At 44.7% G+C, this 19,564-nt stretch overlaps 1 protein-coding gene across 3 annotated transcripts in view; it reads right to left on the bottom strand.

The window, feature by feature from the left end:
* Window positions 1-15,781, bottom strand: part of LOC129859031 (phosphatidylinositol 5-phosphate 4-kinase type-2 alpha-like) — a 44,831-nt gene extending 29,050 nt beyond the window's left edge. For 2 of the 3 annotated variants that reach the window (XM_055928351.1, XM_055928350.1), the window contains exon 1: window positions 15,108-15,781. In XM_055928351.1, coding sequence (XP_055784326.1) covers window positions 15,108-15,248 — 141 coding nt within the window. In that variant the 5' untranslated portion in view covers window positions 15,249-15,781. The remainder of the gene's footprint in view (window positions 1-15,107) is intronic. The other variant, XM_055928352.1, reaches the window with a different exon arrangement.
* Window positions 15,782-19,564: the final 3,783 nt, after the last annotated feature.

The following is a 19,564-nucleotide window of genomic DNA, read 5'->3' on the forward strand; positions in this document are numbered from 1 at the left end:
TAGCATTAAACAAATGTAGTGTAACTCATTGATGCTACTTATAGAGAATTTGGATATGCTAACATTGCTACCATTGACTTGCATTGGATTTGTGCCACAAATGCTAAAAAAGTTAGCATTTGAAACAGTGGACATGGAAACTAAACCAAAGCATGGATTTTATTTATTTATATATTTAACCAGGTAAGTTGACTGAGAACACATTCTCCTTTACAGCAACGACCTGGGGAATAGGTACAGGGGAGAGGAGGGGGATGAATGAGCTAATTGTGAGCTGGGGATTATTAGGTGTCCATGATGGTATGAGAATTTAGCCAGGACACCAGGGTTAACACCCCTACACTTACAAAAAGTGCCATGGGATCTTTAGTGACCACAGAGAGTTAGGACACCCATTTAACGTCCCATCCGAAAGACGGCACCCTACACAGGGCAGTGTCCTGGGGCATAGGGATATTATTTTTTTAGACCAGAGGAAAGAGTGCCTCCTACTGGCCCTCCAAAACCACTTCCAGCAGCATCTGGTTTCCCATCTAGGGACCGACCAAGACCAACCCTGCTTAGCTTCAGAAGCAAGCCAGCAGTGGGATGCAGGTTGGTATGCTGTTATACATTGTCCATAGACTACTTACAGGGTAAGGAAACCAATGTGTCATTTTGTAATTTGTGTGAACTATCCCTTTAAACCTGAGGTTGGGGGGTTCCTAAAAGTTTATTTATATTTTTTATCCACATAGTAGGAACTGCACCATCTAGTGGTCAGACCCTGGTAATAACAGGAAGGGAGGTAAACCTAACAACTTCAATGACTATATTGTCAGAACAGGGGAAAAACATCCCCAAATTCACTGGGAATACTTTATATAGGATGAAGAAACAAGATGCTCTGAGACACAGCTCCATACTACTGGTCAGACAGGACTGATGCTATATACTTGTTGTCGGGGTGGGGTTGGCGTGGGGACTGGAGGGTTCATCGGTGGGTTGACAGTTTCTTTGGATTACTCAGAAAAAAAGTGTCGAAATTGGATGTTAGGTACTATATTTATTAAATACAATATGAATCCTATAAATTAAAATGATTAACTTGGGTGCAATCAATTAGCTTAATTTCTCAGAGATAAAATTATATTTCAACGAAAGAATGTTGCAGGAATGCTAATCTCAGCTGTTTCTACAGAAGTACAGGGATGATTTTAGAACAATCTGAGATGGTCATGGCTTGCTGAAATGACATGAATGACCAAACCACCCATTCATGCCAATAAAGCATTTATTGAATTGAATTAAGAGAGAGAGACAGAGAGATAGCCATTGAGGCTGCAGCTTAACCAGTATCTGGTCCAGGACGAAAGGAGATAAGGAAAGGAAGCTAGTGGACTTCAGAAGGGGGCAGAAACTAGATGATGGAACTTGGATGTTAAGGAGAGAGAGAGACAGACTGTCAGTGATGTGGGGTGCCAGGCAACAACGTCACACAGAGACTGATGCATCCTGAGTACTTCAGGAGACGTCACCACATCACAAAGCTCTGTTTCACACTCAGTACAGAGGCAGGAGAGAAGACAATGCCCCTGCACACGCACACACGGCACTGGGCCAACCTTCAGGAGGACAGCACAGTGGCAGGAAGCAGCAGCAGCGATGTATTCTCGGGGCTGACGGTGACAGACTACAAATCTCTCCCCTTAAGGAAGCAGGATTACTAATCTCTCTGTAGTATTATATCATCATGACGCATTCATCTGTTCAGTCAGACAGGATTTAGCTCAAAATGAAGAGAACCACAGAGAACAGCATTCTCCAGACCTCCAGGATGAGTAGCCCTACCGGGCCGGTCTGTATCCCTAATGGCACCCTATCCCCTTTACAGTGCCCTATGGGCACTAGCAAGGTCAAAATAAGTAAAATATAAAAGGGAATAGAGGGCTGCTGGGGACGCATCATAGTCACTGTATTCCTTGGCTTGTTCCAATCAACTCTGAGTGAAGCTAAGTGGTGACAAATGCAGCTCTCATGTTCATGTTGCATTTAATCTCCTCCTCTGATGATGGCTCCAAATGTCAGTCTCTTATCTCTCTCACTCGCTCAGCCAACTTTCATAGTGCCACTTCCTGTTCGTCGTCGCCTTGGTGACAGAGTCTGGTGTTTCCGACACAGAGCGGAGTGAGCAAGCTCCGTGCCCCGGTGGACAGGAAGTGGGAGAGGAACTCAGTCAGCACACGGAGGCTTCTCTCTCTCATAACACCCTCTGACAGACAGACACACAGCTCTCTGAACGATCCACAGCTCTCCGACCGACCGCTCTCCGACCGACCGACACAGCTCTCCGACCGACCGACACACAGCTCTCCGACCGACCGACACACAGCTCTCCGACCGACCGACACACAGTGATGTGTAAAGCAACGATGTAATTTAAACCCCGGGTTTTCTTATGCTATGTATTGTCCATTGAGAGGGTTTGAAGCCATCGGTCAGCCATATTGGTACTCCTTAGTAGGAGCAGTCCTCCATAGGAATGAATGGAATTCCCCAGTATTTCAATGAAGGACAAAATTACATGCATTTAAGTCTTTTTTGCTGTTGTCGTGGTGACAGTAACATTATGTTTAGCTCACATAATATACAAGAACCAAAATATAAAACACAACATTTAAAGTGTTGGTCCCATTTTTCATGAACGGAAACAAAACAAGTTTTCATACGCATCATAAACTTATTTCTCTCTTAAAATGTCCTGCACAACTTTGTGTACATCCTTGTTAGTGAGCATTTCTCCTTTGTCAAGATAATCCAGCCACCTGACAGGTGTGGCATATCAAGAAGCTTATTAAAAACAGCATGCTGGGGACAATAAAAGCCCACTCTAAAATGTGCCGTTTTGTCACACAATGCCACAGACGTCTCAAGTTTAGAGAGAGCATCCAAGTGTCATGCTGCCTGCAGGAATGTCTACCAGAGCTGTTGCATGTTCATTTCTCAACCATAAGCCGCCTCCAATGTCATTTTAGAGAATTTGGTAGTACGCCCAACCGGCCTCACAACATCAGACCACGTGTATGGCGTCGAGTGGGCGAGTGGTTTGCTGATGTCAACGTTGTGAACAGAGTGCTCCATGGTGGCAGTGAGGTTATGGTATGGGCAGGCACAAGCTACAGACCACAAACACAATTGCATTTTATAGATGGCAATTTGAATGCACAGACATACCGTGACGAGATCCTGAGGCCCATTGTGTGGCCGTCACCTCATGTTTCAGCATGATAATTAACGGATCCATGTAACAAGGATCTGTACACAATTCCTGGAAGCTGAAAATGTCCCAGTTCTTCCATGACCTGCATAGTCACCAGACATGTCACCCATTGAGCATGTTTGGGATGCTCTGGATCAATGCGTATGACAGTGTGTTCCAGTTCCCACCAATATCCAGCAACTTCGCACAGCCATTGAAGAGGAGTGGGACAACAGCCTGGTCAACTCTATGTGAAGGAGATGTCACTCTGCAAGAGGGAAACGGTGGTCACACCAGATACTGTCTGGTTTTCTGATCCACGATCCTAACTTTTTAAATAACGGTTAAATTAAATAAAAATATGAACTGTAACTCAGTAAACTCTTTGAAAATTAAAACATGCATTACGTTGTCTGTAATAGAATATACTTGCCAAAAATGATTGTAGACATTAATAAATGCATTTCTATAACTTCCTAAATATTTTTTACACTGGAGAAGGAATGTTAAGATGGAGGCACATTGGCTTCAACACAGCGCCCTCTATCAGTCATCTAGTGTAAACAAATCAGTGGTTTAAAGTGGGTTCCGTTTGTGTGCGTCTGTGTCAGTCAACAGATCTCAACCCAATTGAACACTTCTGGGAGATTCTGGAGGGATTCCCGAGACAGCGTTTCCCACTGGCCATCAACAAAAACGTACAGAATTTATTGTGTGAGAAGGGTGTCGTATCCCTCCAGTAGAGTCCCAGACACTTGTAGAATCTATGCCAAGGTCCATTGAAGCGGTTCTGGCCCGTGCTGACCAAATGCCCCATTAAGACACATTGTGTCAGTGTACCTTTAATTTTGGCAGTTACCTATAGGCTAGACATTTCTATACAGTCACAGTCCTACTAGAGCAGCTGGTGCTTAGTGACTCATCTGATGTGTGACTAGAAAAGGGACAGATTCAGAAAGTTGACCGGTTATGTAATCTCTCCTAGCAGCAGTGACATAGATATTCTGCTCTAAACCGGATGACACCTCATTGGTTCAGGCTAGTAAGCACACCCAGATCCAGCACATTTCATTGGTGGAACTATGTACAAATCAGGGCAATCCCATGAAAGGACGCAGAATGCACAGTTAGGTTAGTTAGCCATTTTTTATAACCACTGTCTGTCTTGGAACAACTACATGTGATGAATCAAATAGTGTAAACCCTGTTAAATCTGTTTTAGTAAATGACGTCCTCTGTCCGAGTACCACGCGTCCTCTGTCCGAGTACCACGCGTCCTCTGTCCGAGTACCACGCGTCCTCTGTCCGAGTACCACGCGTCCTCTGTCCGAGTACCACGCGTCCTCTGTCCGAGTACCACGCGTCCTCTGTCCGAGTACCACGCGTCCTCTGTCCGAGTACCACGCGTCCTCTGTCCGAGTACCACGCGTCCTCTGTCCGAGTACCACGCGTCCTCTGTCCGAGTACCACGCGTCCTCTGTCCGAGTACCACGCGTCCTCTGTCCGAGTACCACGCGTCCTCTGTCCGAGTACCACGCGTCCTCTGTCCGAGTACCACGCGTCCTCTGTCCGAGTACCACACGTCCTCTGTCCGAGTACCACACGTCCTCTGTCCGAGTACCACACGTCCTCTGTCCGAGTACCACACGTCCTCTGTCCGAGTACCACACGTCTTCTGTCCGAGTACCACACGTCTTCTGTCCGAGTACCACACGTCTTCTGTCCGAGTACCACACGTCTACTGCACCCCGATAGTAACAGTAGCATTCCTCTCACAAGACGACAGCCCAGCCTATGGTGGTGAATAATTAAGCCTGTTAGTCTAATTTCAGTGATTACCATGTAAAGAGAACCACGGATCACCGTGTTTAGTGTAGAGTTCAATTATCTGGCTCCCGAACCCAATTATCTGGCTCCCCAACTACTACTACATTAGTAGCTGGTACTACTACTACCACCACCAGGTACTACTACCACCACCTGGTAGTACCACCACCACCCCCACCACCAGGTACTACTACATTAGTAGCTGGTACTACTACCCCCACCACCTGGCAGTACCACCACCACCTGGCAGTACCACCATCACCTGGTACCACTACTACCACCAACACCTTGTTTTGGGATGAGTTGGACCGCAGAGTTAAGGAAAAGCAGTCAAGTGCTCAGCATATGTGGGAACTCCTTCAAGACTGTTGGAAATGCATTCCAGGCAAGCTGGTTGAGAAAATGCCAAGAGTGTGCAAATGTGACAGGTTAAAGGAAATACTAATAGCCTGTTATACATTAAAAAGTATTAGTAAATTCAAAGTATGTGAGGATCTTAAAACATCTAAGGTTAAGAAGATCATGCATTCAGTATTAGTTGATAGATTGATAACATTTATATAATTGTGTTAAAATCCGTCAAGCATACAAAGGGTACGAATTGTGAGAGGAATGTGTAAACGTTATGTTGATTACTTTATGTTGTCGTGGGTAAAAGTGTTAATCTGTGATCTACTAAATGCTCTTAATCTATGAGCCTGAGATCGATTGCTCTGGTCTCCACTCAAGTTCACGGAGAATTCGCGGTCTTTTTCTCATTGCACTAAAAGTACAATGAGTAAACATTCCGTATCACAATTGTGATTCTTTCTCCCCTTTTTCAGGTACATTATTGATGATAAAAAAAGAGTAATTTAAATGTAATAACTCACTAACATGTCAAGAGTGTTTAAGGTGTGTCGTAGTAACATATTGAGGAAGTTAGTTAAGTTTGCAGAGAGTAATATGAGCCCTGCTCGGTTGCAGCTAGCTTCATACTGCTAGGTACTGCTAGGTACTGCTAGGTACTGCTACGTAGCTGCCATTTCATGTCGATTGTGAATGAACATGTGCGTTGTTAATAAGATATTTTGCGGCGTTATTTGTATAATGGTTTTTCAAACACTTTATTGCCTGTTGATAAATTGAGTTATGGTTTACTGAGTTAAAGCTTATATTATTATATTATATATTGAAAATAGTATTTGTTTCAGTGATGTACAGTGTATACTGTTGTGACTTGAATAAGCCTTGTACCCTACAAAACTATCTATTTCCTGTAGATCTGTTATTCTGTAAAATGTGTTACTTATGTAAAATGATTTGCACTAAAAGTTCAATGAGTAAACATTCCGTATCACAATTGTGATTCTTTCTCCCCTTTTCAGGGGTGTAACACAAAGCTGTCAAGGGAAAGGGTGTCTACTTTGAAGAATCTAAAATATATTTTGATTTGTTTAACACTTTTTTGGTTACTACATGATTCCATACGTGTTATTTCATAGTTGATGTCTTCACTATTATTCTACAATGTAGAAAATAGTAAAAATAAGAAAAACCCTTGAATGAGTAGGTGTGTCCAAACTTTTGACTGGTACTGTATGTATAGATTTTTAGAAAATATTTTCTTACTTTTAAAATAATTCTGCATTGTTGGTTAAGGGCTTGTAAGAAGGAATTTCACAGTAAGGTCTACAACTGTTGCATTCGGTGCATGTGACAAATAAAATGTGATTTTACACACACCATTCACTTCTGGTGGGGCCTACTGTACACACATTGATAGCCATGCAGGGCAACGAGGACACTAGGATATCTACTGTTGGTGACTAAAGCTATATTAATTTTAAATCAATGTCATTGTTTCCTCTGGCAAAACACATTATTTCCCTCTGCTCTACGGCATGCTACAGCTACACGGATGCAGCGGACACCTGTCTCACACACACACACACACACACACACACACACACACACACACACAGAGTAGAGGGCGCAACAGAGGTCCCAACCCCAACTGTGCACAAAAGATGATCTCTCCTGCTTCATCAAGTTGCCCCTCTCCAACCCGACCACCCAGACACAAGTGTGACAGACCACGTGGAAAGACACACACGTACACCACACACTCTGAATGTGCTCGGCTGGTCCCTGGGGAATCCAGGTCCTTTGTGAGATCCCATCTATTCTGTTCTTCATACATATTCACCACATAATAGCTGCAGGTCAATCCTGTGGCTATTAATAGGAACAGCCTGTTACGTCACACACAGCCCCAGACATAGTCACTGGCTCAGAAAGACAGGGGGAGAGAGAGCAAGGGGGAGAGGGACGGGGGAATAGGCAGCAGGAGCGAGAGAGCGAGGGGTAGAGGGACGGGGGAATAGGCAGCAGGAGCGAGAGAGCGAGGGGTAGAGGGACGGGGGAATAGGCAGCAGGAGCGAGTGCGAGGGGTAGAGGGACGGGGGAATAGGCAGCAGGGGAGAGAGTGCGAGGGGTAGAGGGACGGGGGAATAGGCAGCAGGGGAGAGAGTGCGAGGGGTAGAGGGACGGGGGAATAGGCAGCAGGGGAGAGAGTGCGAGGGGTAGAGGGACGGGGGAATAGGCAGCAGGGGAGAGAGTGCGAGGGGTAGAGGGACGGGGGAATAGGCAGCAGGGGAGAGAGTGCGAGGGGTAGAGGGACGGGGGAATAGGCAGCAGGGGAGAGAGTGCGAGGGGTAGAGGGACGGGGGAATAGGCAGCAGGGGAGAGAGAGCGAGGGGTAGAGGGACGGGGGAATAGGCAGCAGGAGAGAGAGAGCGAGGGGTAGAGGGACGGGGGAATAGGCAGCAGGAGAGAGAGCGAGGGGTAGAGGGATGGGGGAATAGGCAGCAGGGGAGAGAGCGAGGGGTAGAGGGACGGGGGAATAGGCAGCAGGGGAGAGAGCGAGGGGTAGAGGGACGGGGGAATAGGCAGCAGGAGCGAGAGAGCGAGGGGTAGAGGGACGGGGGAATAGGCAGCAGGAGCGAGTGCGAGGGGTAGAGGGACGGGGGAATAGGCAGCAGGGGAGAGAGTGCGAGGGGTAGAGGGACGGGGGAATAGGCAGCAGGGGAGAGAGTGCGAGGGGTAGAGGGACGGGGGAATAGGCAGCAGGGGAGAGAGTGCGAGGGGTAGAGGGACGGGGGAATAGGCAGCAGGGGAGAGAGTGCGAGGGGTAGAGGGACGGGGGAATAGGCAGCAGGGGAGAGAGTGCGAGGGGTAGAGGGACGGGGGAATAGGCAGCAGGGGAGAGAGTGCGAGGGGTAGAGGGACGGGGGAATAGGCAGCAGGGGAGAGAGAGCGAGGGGTAGAGGGACGGGGGAATAGGCAGCAGGAGAGAGAGAGCGAGGGGTAGAGGGACGGGGGAATAGGCAGCAGGAGAGAGAGAGCGAGGGGTAGAGGGACGGGGGAATAGGCAGCAGGGGAGAGAGAGCGAGGGGTAGAGGGACGGGGGAATAGGCAGCAGGGGAGAGAGCGAGGGGTAGAGGGACGGGGGAATAGGCAGCAGGGGAGAGAGCGAGGGGTAGAGGGACGGGGGAATAGGCAGCAGGGGAGAGAGCGAGGGGTAGAGGGACGGGGGAATAGGCAGCAGGGGAGAGAGCGAGGGGTAGAGGGACGGGGGAATAGGCAGCAGGGGAGAGAGCGAGGGGTAGAGGGACGGGGGAATAGGCAGCAGGGGAGAGAGCGAGGGGTAGAGGGACGGGGGAATAGGCAGCAGGGGAGAGAGCGAGGGGTAGAGGGACGGGGGAATAGGCAACAGGGGAGAGAGAGCGAGGGGTAGAGGGACGGGGGAAAGGCAGCAGGGGAGAGAGAGCGAGGGGTAGAGGGACGGGGGAATAGGCAACAGGGGAGAGAGAGCGAGGGGTAGAGGGACGGGGGAAAAGGCAGCAGGGGAGAGAGTGAGGGGTAGAGGGACGGGGGAATAGGGACGGGGGAATAGGCAGCAGGGGAGAGAGTGAGGGGTAGAGGGACGGGGGAATAAGCAACAGGGGAGAGAGAGCGAGGGGTAGAGGGACGGGGGAATAGGCAGCAGGGGAGAGAGTGAGGGGTAGAGGGACGGGGGAATAGGCAGCAGGAGAGAGAACATGATTTTTAACTGTCCAATGCGCTGAATATTTTTATTTTATTTCACCTTTATTTAAACAGGTAGGCTAGTTGAGAACAAGTTCTCATTTACAACTGCGACCTGGCTAAGAAAGCAAAGCAGTCCGACAAACACAGAGTTACACATGGAATAAACAAACATAGTCAATAACACAATAGAAAAAAATCTATATACAGTGTGTGCAAATGAGGTAAGATAAGGGAGGTAAGGCAATAAATAGGCCATAGTGGCGAAATAATTACAATTTAGCAATTAAACACTAGCGTGATAGATGTGCAGAAGATGAATGTAACTGTTGTAGACTTGCTTACGAGGCCTTCCCAACGATACAGAGTTTAAAAATAAAATAAAGAAATAGCAACACGAGGAATAAAATACACAAGCGTCGGGCTATATACAGGGAGTACCAGATCAACGTGCAGATGAATGAGGTACGTACACGAAGGCAGGGTCAAGTCACTAGGATAGATACCATTGGCTAGAATTCCAGTCAACGCTAGTTAGCATTGGCTCGCGAAACTACCTCTAACTTCCTTGATACTGGACACAGAGACATAACAATGGTACCATCAGTTCATCTGACTCTGGAAGAAGATAAAAAGGCCTCTTTGCCAAAATCCCCAACTGACCTTTGTCAAGCCCTGCTGTGCATTCACCTGTATTGTGAATGGACCTCGATCTTCATTTATCCAGTTCATCAGGAGATTTACCTTTCAAATAAATGATTATCATTGTTGTTTTGTAGTTATATTGTTTTTACCAAAGTCAAATAAATGCTTACATGGCTGTGTCAAAACAATGTACATAACATTTTTATAATGTAATGACATTGAACTCAAGATGCCCAACGATTGAACAGAGCAGTAACTGAGTTAATCTGTCTGGACCAAGTGCCATTCTGTGACTGTCTCATACGCCATCTTTTTTGTTGTTATGGTATTGCTTTGGAACCGAGTATCGTGATACTAAACCTAGTATCAGTATCAAAGTCAAAATTCTGGTATGCTGACAACACTGCTATACAAAACAGTAAGAATTCTTACCATGAAAAACACTCACCAGGTGTAGATGGGGGGGAGGAGACAGGTGAGAAGGATTTTTAAGCCTTGAGACAACTGAGACATGTATTGTGTATGTGTGCCATTTAGTGGGTGAATGGGCAAGACAAAAGAACCTTTGAACATGGTATGGTAGTAGGTGCCAGACGCACCGGTTTGTGTCAAGAACTGCAACGCTGCTGGGTTTTTCACGCTCAACAGTTTCCTTTGTGTATCAAGAACGGTCCACCACCCAGAAGACATCCTGCCAACTTGACACAACTGTGGGAATGATTGGAGTCAACATGGGCCAGCATCCCTGTGGAACTCTTACCTTGCAGAGTCCATGTGCCGACAAATTGAGGCTGTTCTGAGGGAAAACTCAATATTAGGAAGCTTTTCTTAATATTTGGTATACTCAGTGTACGCTACACATCAAATCATTTAAATGAACCACTGAAATAGCACCTACAAAGTGCCCACAGCTGTGTTTAGACAGGCAGGCATTTCTGATCAAAAATCTTTACACTAATTGGTCTTTTGACCAATCACATGTGATCTTTTCACAAGGTCATTTTCAGAGCTGATCTGATTGGTCAAAGTGAGAAGGGGAAAAAAATGAATATGGCTGCCTGACTAAACGCAGCCAATTAGAGCCAAACGCTGTATGTATGTATTTATGATGATGATTCACCAGAGGTGTACAGACATTCTAGAAAACAGTATTTCTCAACCTCCTGTCCATGGATGGAGCGCCACAGGTTCCTGCCTGGGATGTTGCTGGACGGCAAAACGGCTGGGCTGCATGTCAACAGTCAGGGTGTCTCTAAACTAAGTCCTATATCCTCAGGGTGTTAAGACAGAGTAGGAATGTCTGAGGCTTTGGGTGTCAGACAGAGTTTGTTAATTCCCCCCGTGTGGAGAGGGAACTATCATAGACAGACATGTCTATCTGCTCTCACTCACTACCACCAATCACACAGCCGAGGCTTTAAAATCACACAGCCGAGGCTTTAAAAAATTAAAATAAAAAAAATTAAAATAAAATCACAAACGCAATTTGTGTTTGAATGACCTACAGTAGAGGTGCTGCATCAAACCAAGTCATCTAGTGACTTCTCTGTTCTCTCTACCACGCCGTCTAGCGACTACCACTTGAGTTGTCTACGTCGGTCCTGATGCTCCAGCAACAGAAATGCAGAGTGCTGGCGAGTTTCCAGAAAGTGCTAGTGAGTGGATGTGTTTAATTGATGGGTCTCAGGAGATAAGGAGGGTTCTGTTTCTTTGCCAGCCTCAGAGTGTGTGAGTGTGTGTGTGTGTGTGTGTGTGTGTGTGTGTGTGTGTGTGTGTGTGTGTGTGTGTGTGTGTGTGTGTGTGTGTGTGTGTGTGTGTGTGTGTGTGTGTATTGTCAGGCCTCCCCTTCTCTCCATTCCAGTGTTGTCGCTAGCAGACATTCCATCTGACCCCTACTCAAACTTAGACAGCAGCAGTTCTCACACAATCAGCAGGCTTTCTCCAACCACAATTCTACAAGAACCTCAACTATCACCCTCAATACAGTGTTTCCCCTAGGATTATTTTTTAGCAGAGGTGGCAAAGTTAGCGTTGGAGGGGTAGGAGTAGTGGGCGTGGCCAATGGCGTGGTCTCCGACCAAAAGTTTTACAGACCCACCTCTTGGCCACAGAGGCAGGATTTGGCTGTTTTAAAGTACATTTCCTGGATATCTACACATTTTGTCATGGGGCTGAGAGACTGTTTTCTTATGCTGAGGGACTCAAATTATAACTAAATTAAAATGGGGGCTCCATGCCATGACATTTATTACATGTTAGATTCTGCCTGTCTAGTTTGGATTTTGGTGTTGGTTAGTTCTTAAAGATGATGTAAACAACATACTTTATATCTGGTTTGAGTCGTTTAAGTTCACACTTAAAACATTTTATAGTCTATCCATCACCCTGTCCTGTGTTAGGCAATGCAACAACACAAAAGGTTTGAACATGTAGGCTAGGGCTAACTGCCTGGGAATCAAACCCAGATACTGTCTGAGACTAAAGAGGAGCACATTAGCCCACTGAGCCAGCCCTCTCTGGAGCCAACATAAGTATTCCAGTCCAAGGTGTGGTCACGACAAGCCTGGTGAAGCAAACTACCACTGGGATAGAATGTCATGTCGGGCTAATCTGTTGTGGTAGTGACACGCTGGTTGAGATACAAGTCCGAACTTTACATACACTTAGGTTGGAGTCATTAAAACTCGTTTTTCAACAACTCCACAAATGTCTTGTTAACAAACTATAGTTTTGGCAAGTTGGTTAGGACATCTACTTTGTGCATGGCACAAGTAATTTTTCCAACTACTGTTTACAGACAGATTAACTTATAATTCACTGTATCACAATTCCAGTGGGTCAGAAGTTTACATACACTAAGTTGACTGTGCCTTAAAACAGCTTGGAAAATTCCAGAAAATTATGTCATGGCTTTAGAAGCTTCTGATAGGCTAATTGACATCATTTGAATCAATTGGATGTATTTCAAGGCCTACCATCAAACTCAGTGCCTCATTGCTTGACATCATGGGAAAATCAAAAGAAATCAGCCAAGACCTCAGAAGAAAAAAAAAAACTGTAGACCTCCACAAGTCTGGTTAATCATTGGGAGCAATTTCCAAACGCCTGAAGGTACCACGTTCATCTGTACAAACAATAGTACGCAAGTATAAACACCATGGGACCACGCAGCCGTCATACCGCTCAGGAAGGAGACGCGTTCTGTCTCCTAGAGATGAACGTACATTGGTGCGAAAAGTGCAAACCAATCCCAGAACAACAGCAAAGGACCTTGTGAAGATGCTGGAGGAAACAGGTACATAAGTATCTATATCCACAGTAAAACGAGTCCTATATCGACATAACCCGAAAGGCCGTTCAGCAAGGAAGAAGCCACTGCTCCAAAACTGCCATAAAAAAGCCAGACTACGGTTTGGAACTGCACATGGGGACAACGATCGTACTTTTTGAAGAAATGTCCTCTGGTCTGATGAAACAAAAATAGAACTGTGTCTCAAGGTATTGGAGTGGTCATCACAAAGCCCTGACCTCAATTGGGATAATAAAGTTCTAACCCTCAGTTTGCTGAATTCTTTATCCTACACCTGAGTGTCTCTTCAAAATATGAATGATCACCATATTCAGGGTGTCACCATTCGATTCTCTCTGCAATGCTACACTGGCCTTTTTTTAAAGAAGAGGTGTACTGTAGGTTTTCTACATGCTTAATTGGAGGCTACAGACAAACTGAGGGGTTTTAAATAGAGAGCAGAGGTTATTTATTAGCTGGGCCTGAAAGGATTACCCCAGCCCAGCCAGCAGAGGAAACCAGAGTTTGCTTTAAACAGAAAGTTTGTCCAAGAATAAACCTTGGCTGTGTGTAAGAGTGAAGTGTTGGCCAGACAGTGGTGGTCTCTCCCCCCACCCCCCACAAAAGCTTGTGGAAGGCTACCCAAAACATTTGACTAAAGTTAAACAATTTAAAGTTAATGCTACCAAATACTAATTGAGTGTATATAAACTTCTGACCCACTGGGAATGTGATGAAAGAAATAAAAGCTGAAATAAACTATTCTCTACAATTATTCTGACATTTCACATTCTTAAAATAAAGTGGTGATCCTAACTGACCTAAGACAGGGAATTTTTACTACGCTTAAATGTCAGGAATTGTGAAAAACTGAGTTTAAATGTATTTGGCTAAGGTGTATGTAAACTTCCACTTCAACTGTACCTCCCTTGGATCCTCTTCCTGACTTACACAGATGTGACTGGGGCTAGAAACCTCCTGTGGCTCGTGACATGCTTGTCTTTGCTTAGTTAGGCCATGAGCAGATCATAATCAACACTGTTTCCATATAGTGTGTTTCTCCCCCTCTTGTCATACACACTAGTAACCCTGCACCCTAACAGACTGTTTTCATGTAGAATTTTGAGGTGGACTGACCAGCCTCCGATGCAGCGTAACTGAGGGAGACCACCACTGTCTGGCCAACACTTCACTCTTACACACAGCCAAGGTTTATTCTTGGACAAACTTTCTGTTTAAAGCAAACTCTGGTTTCCTCTGCTGGCTGGGGTAATCCTTTCAGGCCCAGCTAATAAATAACCTCTGCTCACTATTTAAAAACCCCTCAGTTTGTCTGTAGCCTCCAATTAAGCATTACACATCTCTTTTTAAAAAAAGGCCAGTGTAGCATTGCAGAGAGAATCGAATGGTGACACCCTGAATATGGTGATCATTCATATTTTGAAGAGACACTCAGATGTAGGATAAAGAATTCAGCAAACTGAGGGTTAGAACTTTATTATCCCACACAAACACAACATTCTAGTTCCAATGCAAATGAGTATGTTATGTCATGAAACACTGGGACAGTGAGCCTATGTTGGGCTATGTGGCTCTAACTGAGCCTTCTGTGCATTCACAAAAAAGAGACAGTGAGGAAGGGATCGATGATAAGCTCTCTGACATGGGAATATCTGTTCTCTCAAGATACTGGACCCTGAGAGCTCGGAGAGTTTATACCACCCACCCACTAAGCTACTTGTACTATGTCACATCAAGAGTGCAGAGTTGACTAGTATTATTACAACTTTTCTATCAGCAATTCACATTGACCAAAGTCAGTGTGGCAAGTTATGGAGAATCGAGACACGACAGAAAATCTATCCAACACCCTCTGAAGGGCCAATTAGTTAACTAGTTAGAACTGAATTGCTGCCAAGTGGAATTAAAAATACACATAGCTGACACTATTTCTAGCTAGTTGAACTTTATGTTTAGTAACACAGGGTCGTGAAAACATCGATTTGACCACCACTAACCAACCCCAATGGACAGACTCACCGAATGGTTGACTCCCCACATGAGGACGCTGAGCAGAGGGTCGCTGGCTCGGAAAAGCTTCACTTTTTGAGCTACGAAGTGTTTCTTCTTCGTCTTCGTCTTGCTCGCAATAGATGCGGCAATGCTGCTCGCCATAGCCATCTTTAGTGGCAATTGGCTGGATATCACTCAGTCAGTGACAGTTCGTTATGGAGCTGGGAGAGTAGCCTCTCAATGATCACCTACACTCTGCATTTAGCTAGCGATCAATCAAAAACAACTGTAGTCTTTTCTGTATTAGCTAGATACTCCAATTTGCCTTAGGTTTAGATTCCAACAGAGCTCGCCTGCCTACTACACACTCCGACCTTAGCTAGCTTTTGCAGAGCTGCGGCTGCACTGGCCAAAGCTAACGATAGCTTGCTAAACTAGAAAGCTAGTCAGTCCTTTTAGATTTCCTCCCTCTTACGCGTTCGTTAGTCAGCCCCAAAATATGGTAGTGTCCCAATCGTTATTCCAGTGCCAAAGAGGAGAAATCTAAAATCTACGGTTTATCAAATCTGTGTTATTTCCTACGATGCTTCCGGCTCGGTGTTGCGCTGTCAACTGACAGCTCAAAGGAGGGAGGTGAAAGCATTCCATCTATGCCGCCCTCAGTCAGTGGGTGTGTGGCATATCAGCGTCTCGTCAGCAACACTAAAACAATATTTCCGGGTCGCGGAATTTCGGCAATTTCCCCCAAATATCCTACGTAATAGTAGAAAGGTGTAATTAACCTGTATTTATTCATGATATACAAATGCCCACAATGCAATACACGGTATATTAAATACATATTCGTTTATAGAGAGAAAACTATTCTAGGTGCCGAAGTAAAGTGGGTCTGGGATTATTCTGCGTTCAAAACAACTGGGAACTCGGAAAAGAACGAGCTCCGACTGGGAAAAATCGATTTGAACGGTCATCCAACTCGGAATTCCAACTCTGGAACTCGGGCCTCTTTGTATAGCTCCGACTTTCTGACCTGAAGTTCACTGGCGTCATGATTTGTCCAAATCATTTTCAGAGTTCAGAGTTGTTTTGAACGCAGCATTACTCACTAGCGTTTGTAGAATCTAGTGTCCTCCGTAATTATTGGGACAGTGACATTGTTGTTGTTGTTTTGGCTCCGTAATCCAGCATTTTGGATTTGAAATTATACAATGACTATGACGTTAAAGTGCAGACTGTCAGCTTTAATTCGAGGGAATTTGTATCCATATTGGGTGAACCGTTTAGAAATTACAGCACTTTTTGTACATAGTCCACCCATTTTAGAGGACCCAAAGTATTGGTACAAATTCACTTATATGTGTTTTAAAGTAGTCAACCGTTTAGTATTTGGTTCCAAATTCCTAGCACGCAATCATTACAACAATCGTGTGACTCTACAAACATGTTGGAGGCATTTGCAGTTTGTTTTGGTTGTGTTTCGTATTATTTTGTGACCAATAGAAATTAATGGTAAATAATGTATTGTGTAATTTTGGAGTCACTTTTATTGTAAATAAGAATATAATATGTTTCTTAGCACTTCTACTGTAATGTGGATTCTACCATGATTACGGATAGTCCTGAATTAATCGTGAATAATGATGAGTGAAAAAGTTACAGAAGCACAAATATCACACCCCCAAGACATGCTAACCTCTCACCATTACAAAAGCAGGGGAGGTTAGCATTTTGGGGTGGTATGATATTTGTGCGTCTATAAATTTCTCACTCATCATTATTGATGATTAATTCAGGACTATACGTAAATTGTAGGCCTACTATAGTTCGGTGCCGTTGTACTCTGGAATACATGTACATTAAACAGGATAACAGTACTACAAGAACCAGAACGCTGCCTAAGTACACTGATCTCTTTCCTCCATTGGAAAAGCCTATAAAACTGTCACACTTGAGATAACTATGGTCGGTAAAGGGGGACAACTAAAAAAATTACTGAATTACAAAATTGAAAGATAATATTGGCAGCTTTTTAAAATGTATTTTGATGCGCCAGTACATAGTATGCACATTTACATCACAATTTGGCACAGTGCATTATTTATGACAGTTTAATAACCTTAACATCAAAACAGAAAAAGCTATGTCAATGATCTTACTATGTGCTTCGCGGGATGAACTTCCTGATTGAAGCTTGCTTTGTCCTGTTTTATGACGTCACATAGATGAAGTGACGTGATTTACATCATGTGATTTCTCTGCAAGGGTTTAGTAACACTAGTTTTGATTTACACTTGTCAGACCATTAAATAAAAGCATCAGGATTAAGCAGTCCCAGTTTGTACGATGTCCCACTTTTTCTGAATTCACCCTATGTAATTTATAGGCCTACAATCATTTGGGACCAATGGATTGTGTGGAGTAGAAAGTGTTGCTGGTTATTTAAACCTCAGTCCCTCATGAAATAACACCATATATAGATGATACAGACCCTACTGAGTCATCCCAACCTCACTTTTACATCAGCACACAGAATCGCTTTTTCTCTAAAAGGCAATATGTAATTTATAGGCCTTACAGTGTATTGCATTGGTACCAAAGGAATGGGTGGAGTAGAAAGTGCTGCTGGGTATTTAGACCACAGTCCCCCAAGAAATAACATCATATATCGACTCTAGTGCGGGATCAATATGTTCTTAACTTTCATTTACTTTAGCTCCAACAATTACTCAATGTGCTCCACCTTATATTATTTATCTTGTATAAAGTAGTAATCATCTTTAGTTTTCCCCCGATGTAGTTATAATTTTGTAACATAATTGTAACATTATGCACTATGCAAAGCTGCAAAATGATTGACTTCGTATCATCCTCATAGCGTATTATTGCAGACTTTTATTTTGAAGGCTAAATATAAAAACTGAAGTCTTAACGTTGCAGCCTGGATGCTAATGTTGCTGCCGTGACGCTAACGGTTGACGGCCAGAACGACGTTCCCTCGCGCAGACAGATTGGACAATGGTAGCGTTCCAGGTTCCCTAAATTGGAAGACACGTTGCGCAGATGACCAAATTGTTAAATCCAGTTCAGTATTTATATTGATTTTAGAGCTATTAGATCTGTATTAGATCTCTATAAATATGGAAGTAGTGTTTACTATTACTAGAACCCCAGAAATCGGACATAATTATACGATAATATGCGTAATGTAGGCGGCCTGGAACACTACCATTCTGTTCTGGTTTGCCCTCTAATATATATACTGCAATCCAACCTCCCCCAAGGGGTCTTTCTCTGTCTCACTCAATCTCGCTCTCTCTCTGCTGTAATTCCCTTCTCTCAAATACTGTATTGATTCATAATGTGACATAACCTCATAAATGCTGGTGACTTTTTATTTTAAAGGAATATTATCAGCCGTGTGTGTGTGTGTGTGCGTGTGTGCGTGCGTGCGTGCGTGCGTGCGTGTGTGTGTGTGTGTCTATGCACTGTATGCATGTTCTTTTGCAACCCCTAATAATGCATTAGTTAAAATCCATACAATATCCGCACACCCCATCCCCTAACCTTGGATGCTTTATTTGCGATTAATCTGTATCACTCAGGGCGGGCAGGCCACTGACAGTGTCCCGCATGGCCAGAGGTGCTGTAATGCTTTTAGAGGGCGTTTGGGTGTTTTGGTGCAGAGCAGTGCAGAGTGTGCTTTTTCCAGCTGTGGTTGTGGTGGAGGAAGTCCTGTTCTTTCTGTTCTGTCTGCTCTGTCCACTGTCTGCTCTGTCCACTGTCTGCTCTGTCCACTGTCTGCTCCATCCATTCTGTCTGCTCTGTCTGTTCATTCTGTTCTCTCTGTTCTGTCCATTCTGTCTGCTCTATCCATTCTGTCTGCTCCATCCATTCTGTCTGCTCCATCCATTCTGTCTGCTCTGTCTCCCTGTCTGCTCTGTCTGTTCTGTCTGCTCTGTCTGTTCTGTCTGCTCTGTCTGTTCTCTCTGTTCTGTCCATTCTGTCTGCTCCATCCATTCTGTCTGCTCGGTCCCCCTGTCTGCTCTGTCTGCTCTGTCTGTTCTCTCTGTTCTGTCCATTCTGTCTGCTCTATCCATTCTGTCTGCTCCATCCATTCTGTCTGCTCCATCCATTCTGTCTGCTCCATCCATTCTGTCTGCTCTGTCCCCCTGTCTGCTCCATCCATTCGGTCTGCTCTGTTCCCCTGTCTGCTCTGTCTGTTCACTCTGTTCTCTCTGTTCTGTCCATTCTGTCTGCTCTATCCATTCTGTCTGCTCTATCCATTCTGTCTGCTCTATCCATTCTGTCTGCTCTATCCATTCTGTCTGCTCTATCCATTCTGTCTGCTCTATCCATTCTGTCTGCTCTATCCATTCTGTCTGCTCTGTCTGTTCTGTCTGCTCTGTCTGTTCTCTCTGTTCTGTCCATTCTGTCTGCTCTATCCATTCTGTCTGCTCTATCCATTCTGTCTGCTCTATCCATTC

The sequence above is a fragment of the Salvelinus fontinalis genome, chromosome 7, assembly GCF_029448725.1.
Source record: "Salvelinus fontinalis isolate EN_2023a chromosome 7, ASM2944872v1, whole genome shotgun sequence".
NCBI lineage: Eukaryota > Metazoa > Chordata > Actinopteri > Salmoniformes > Salmonidae > Salvelinus > Salvelinus fontinalis.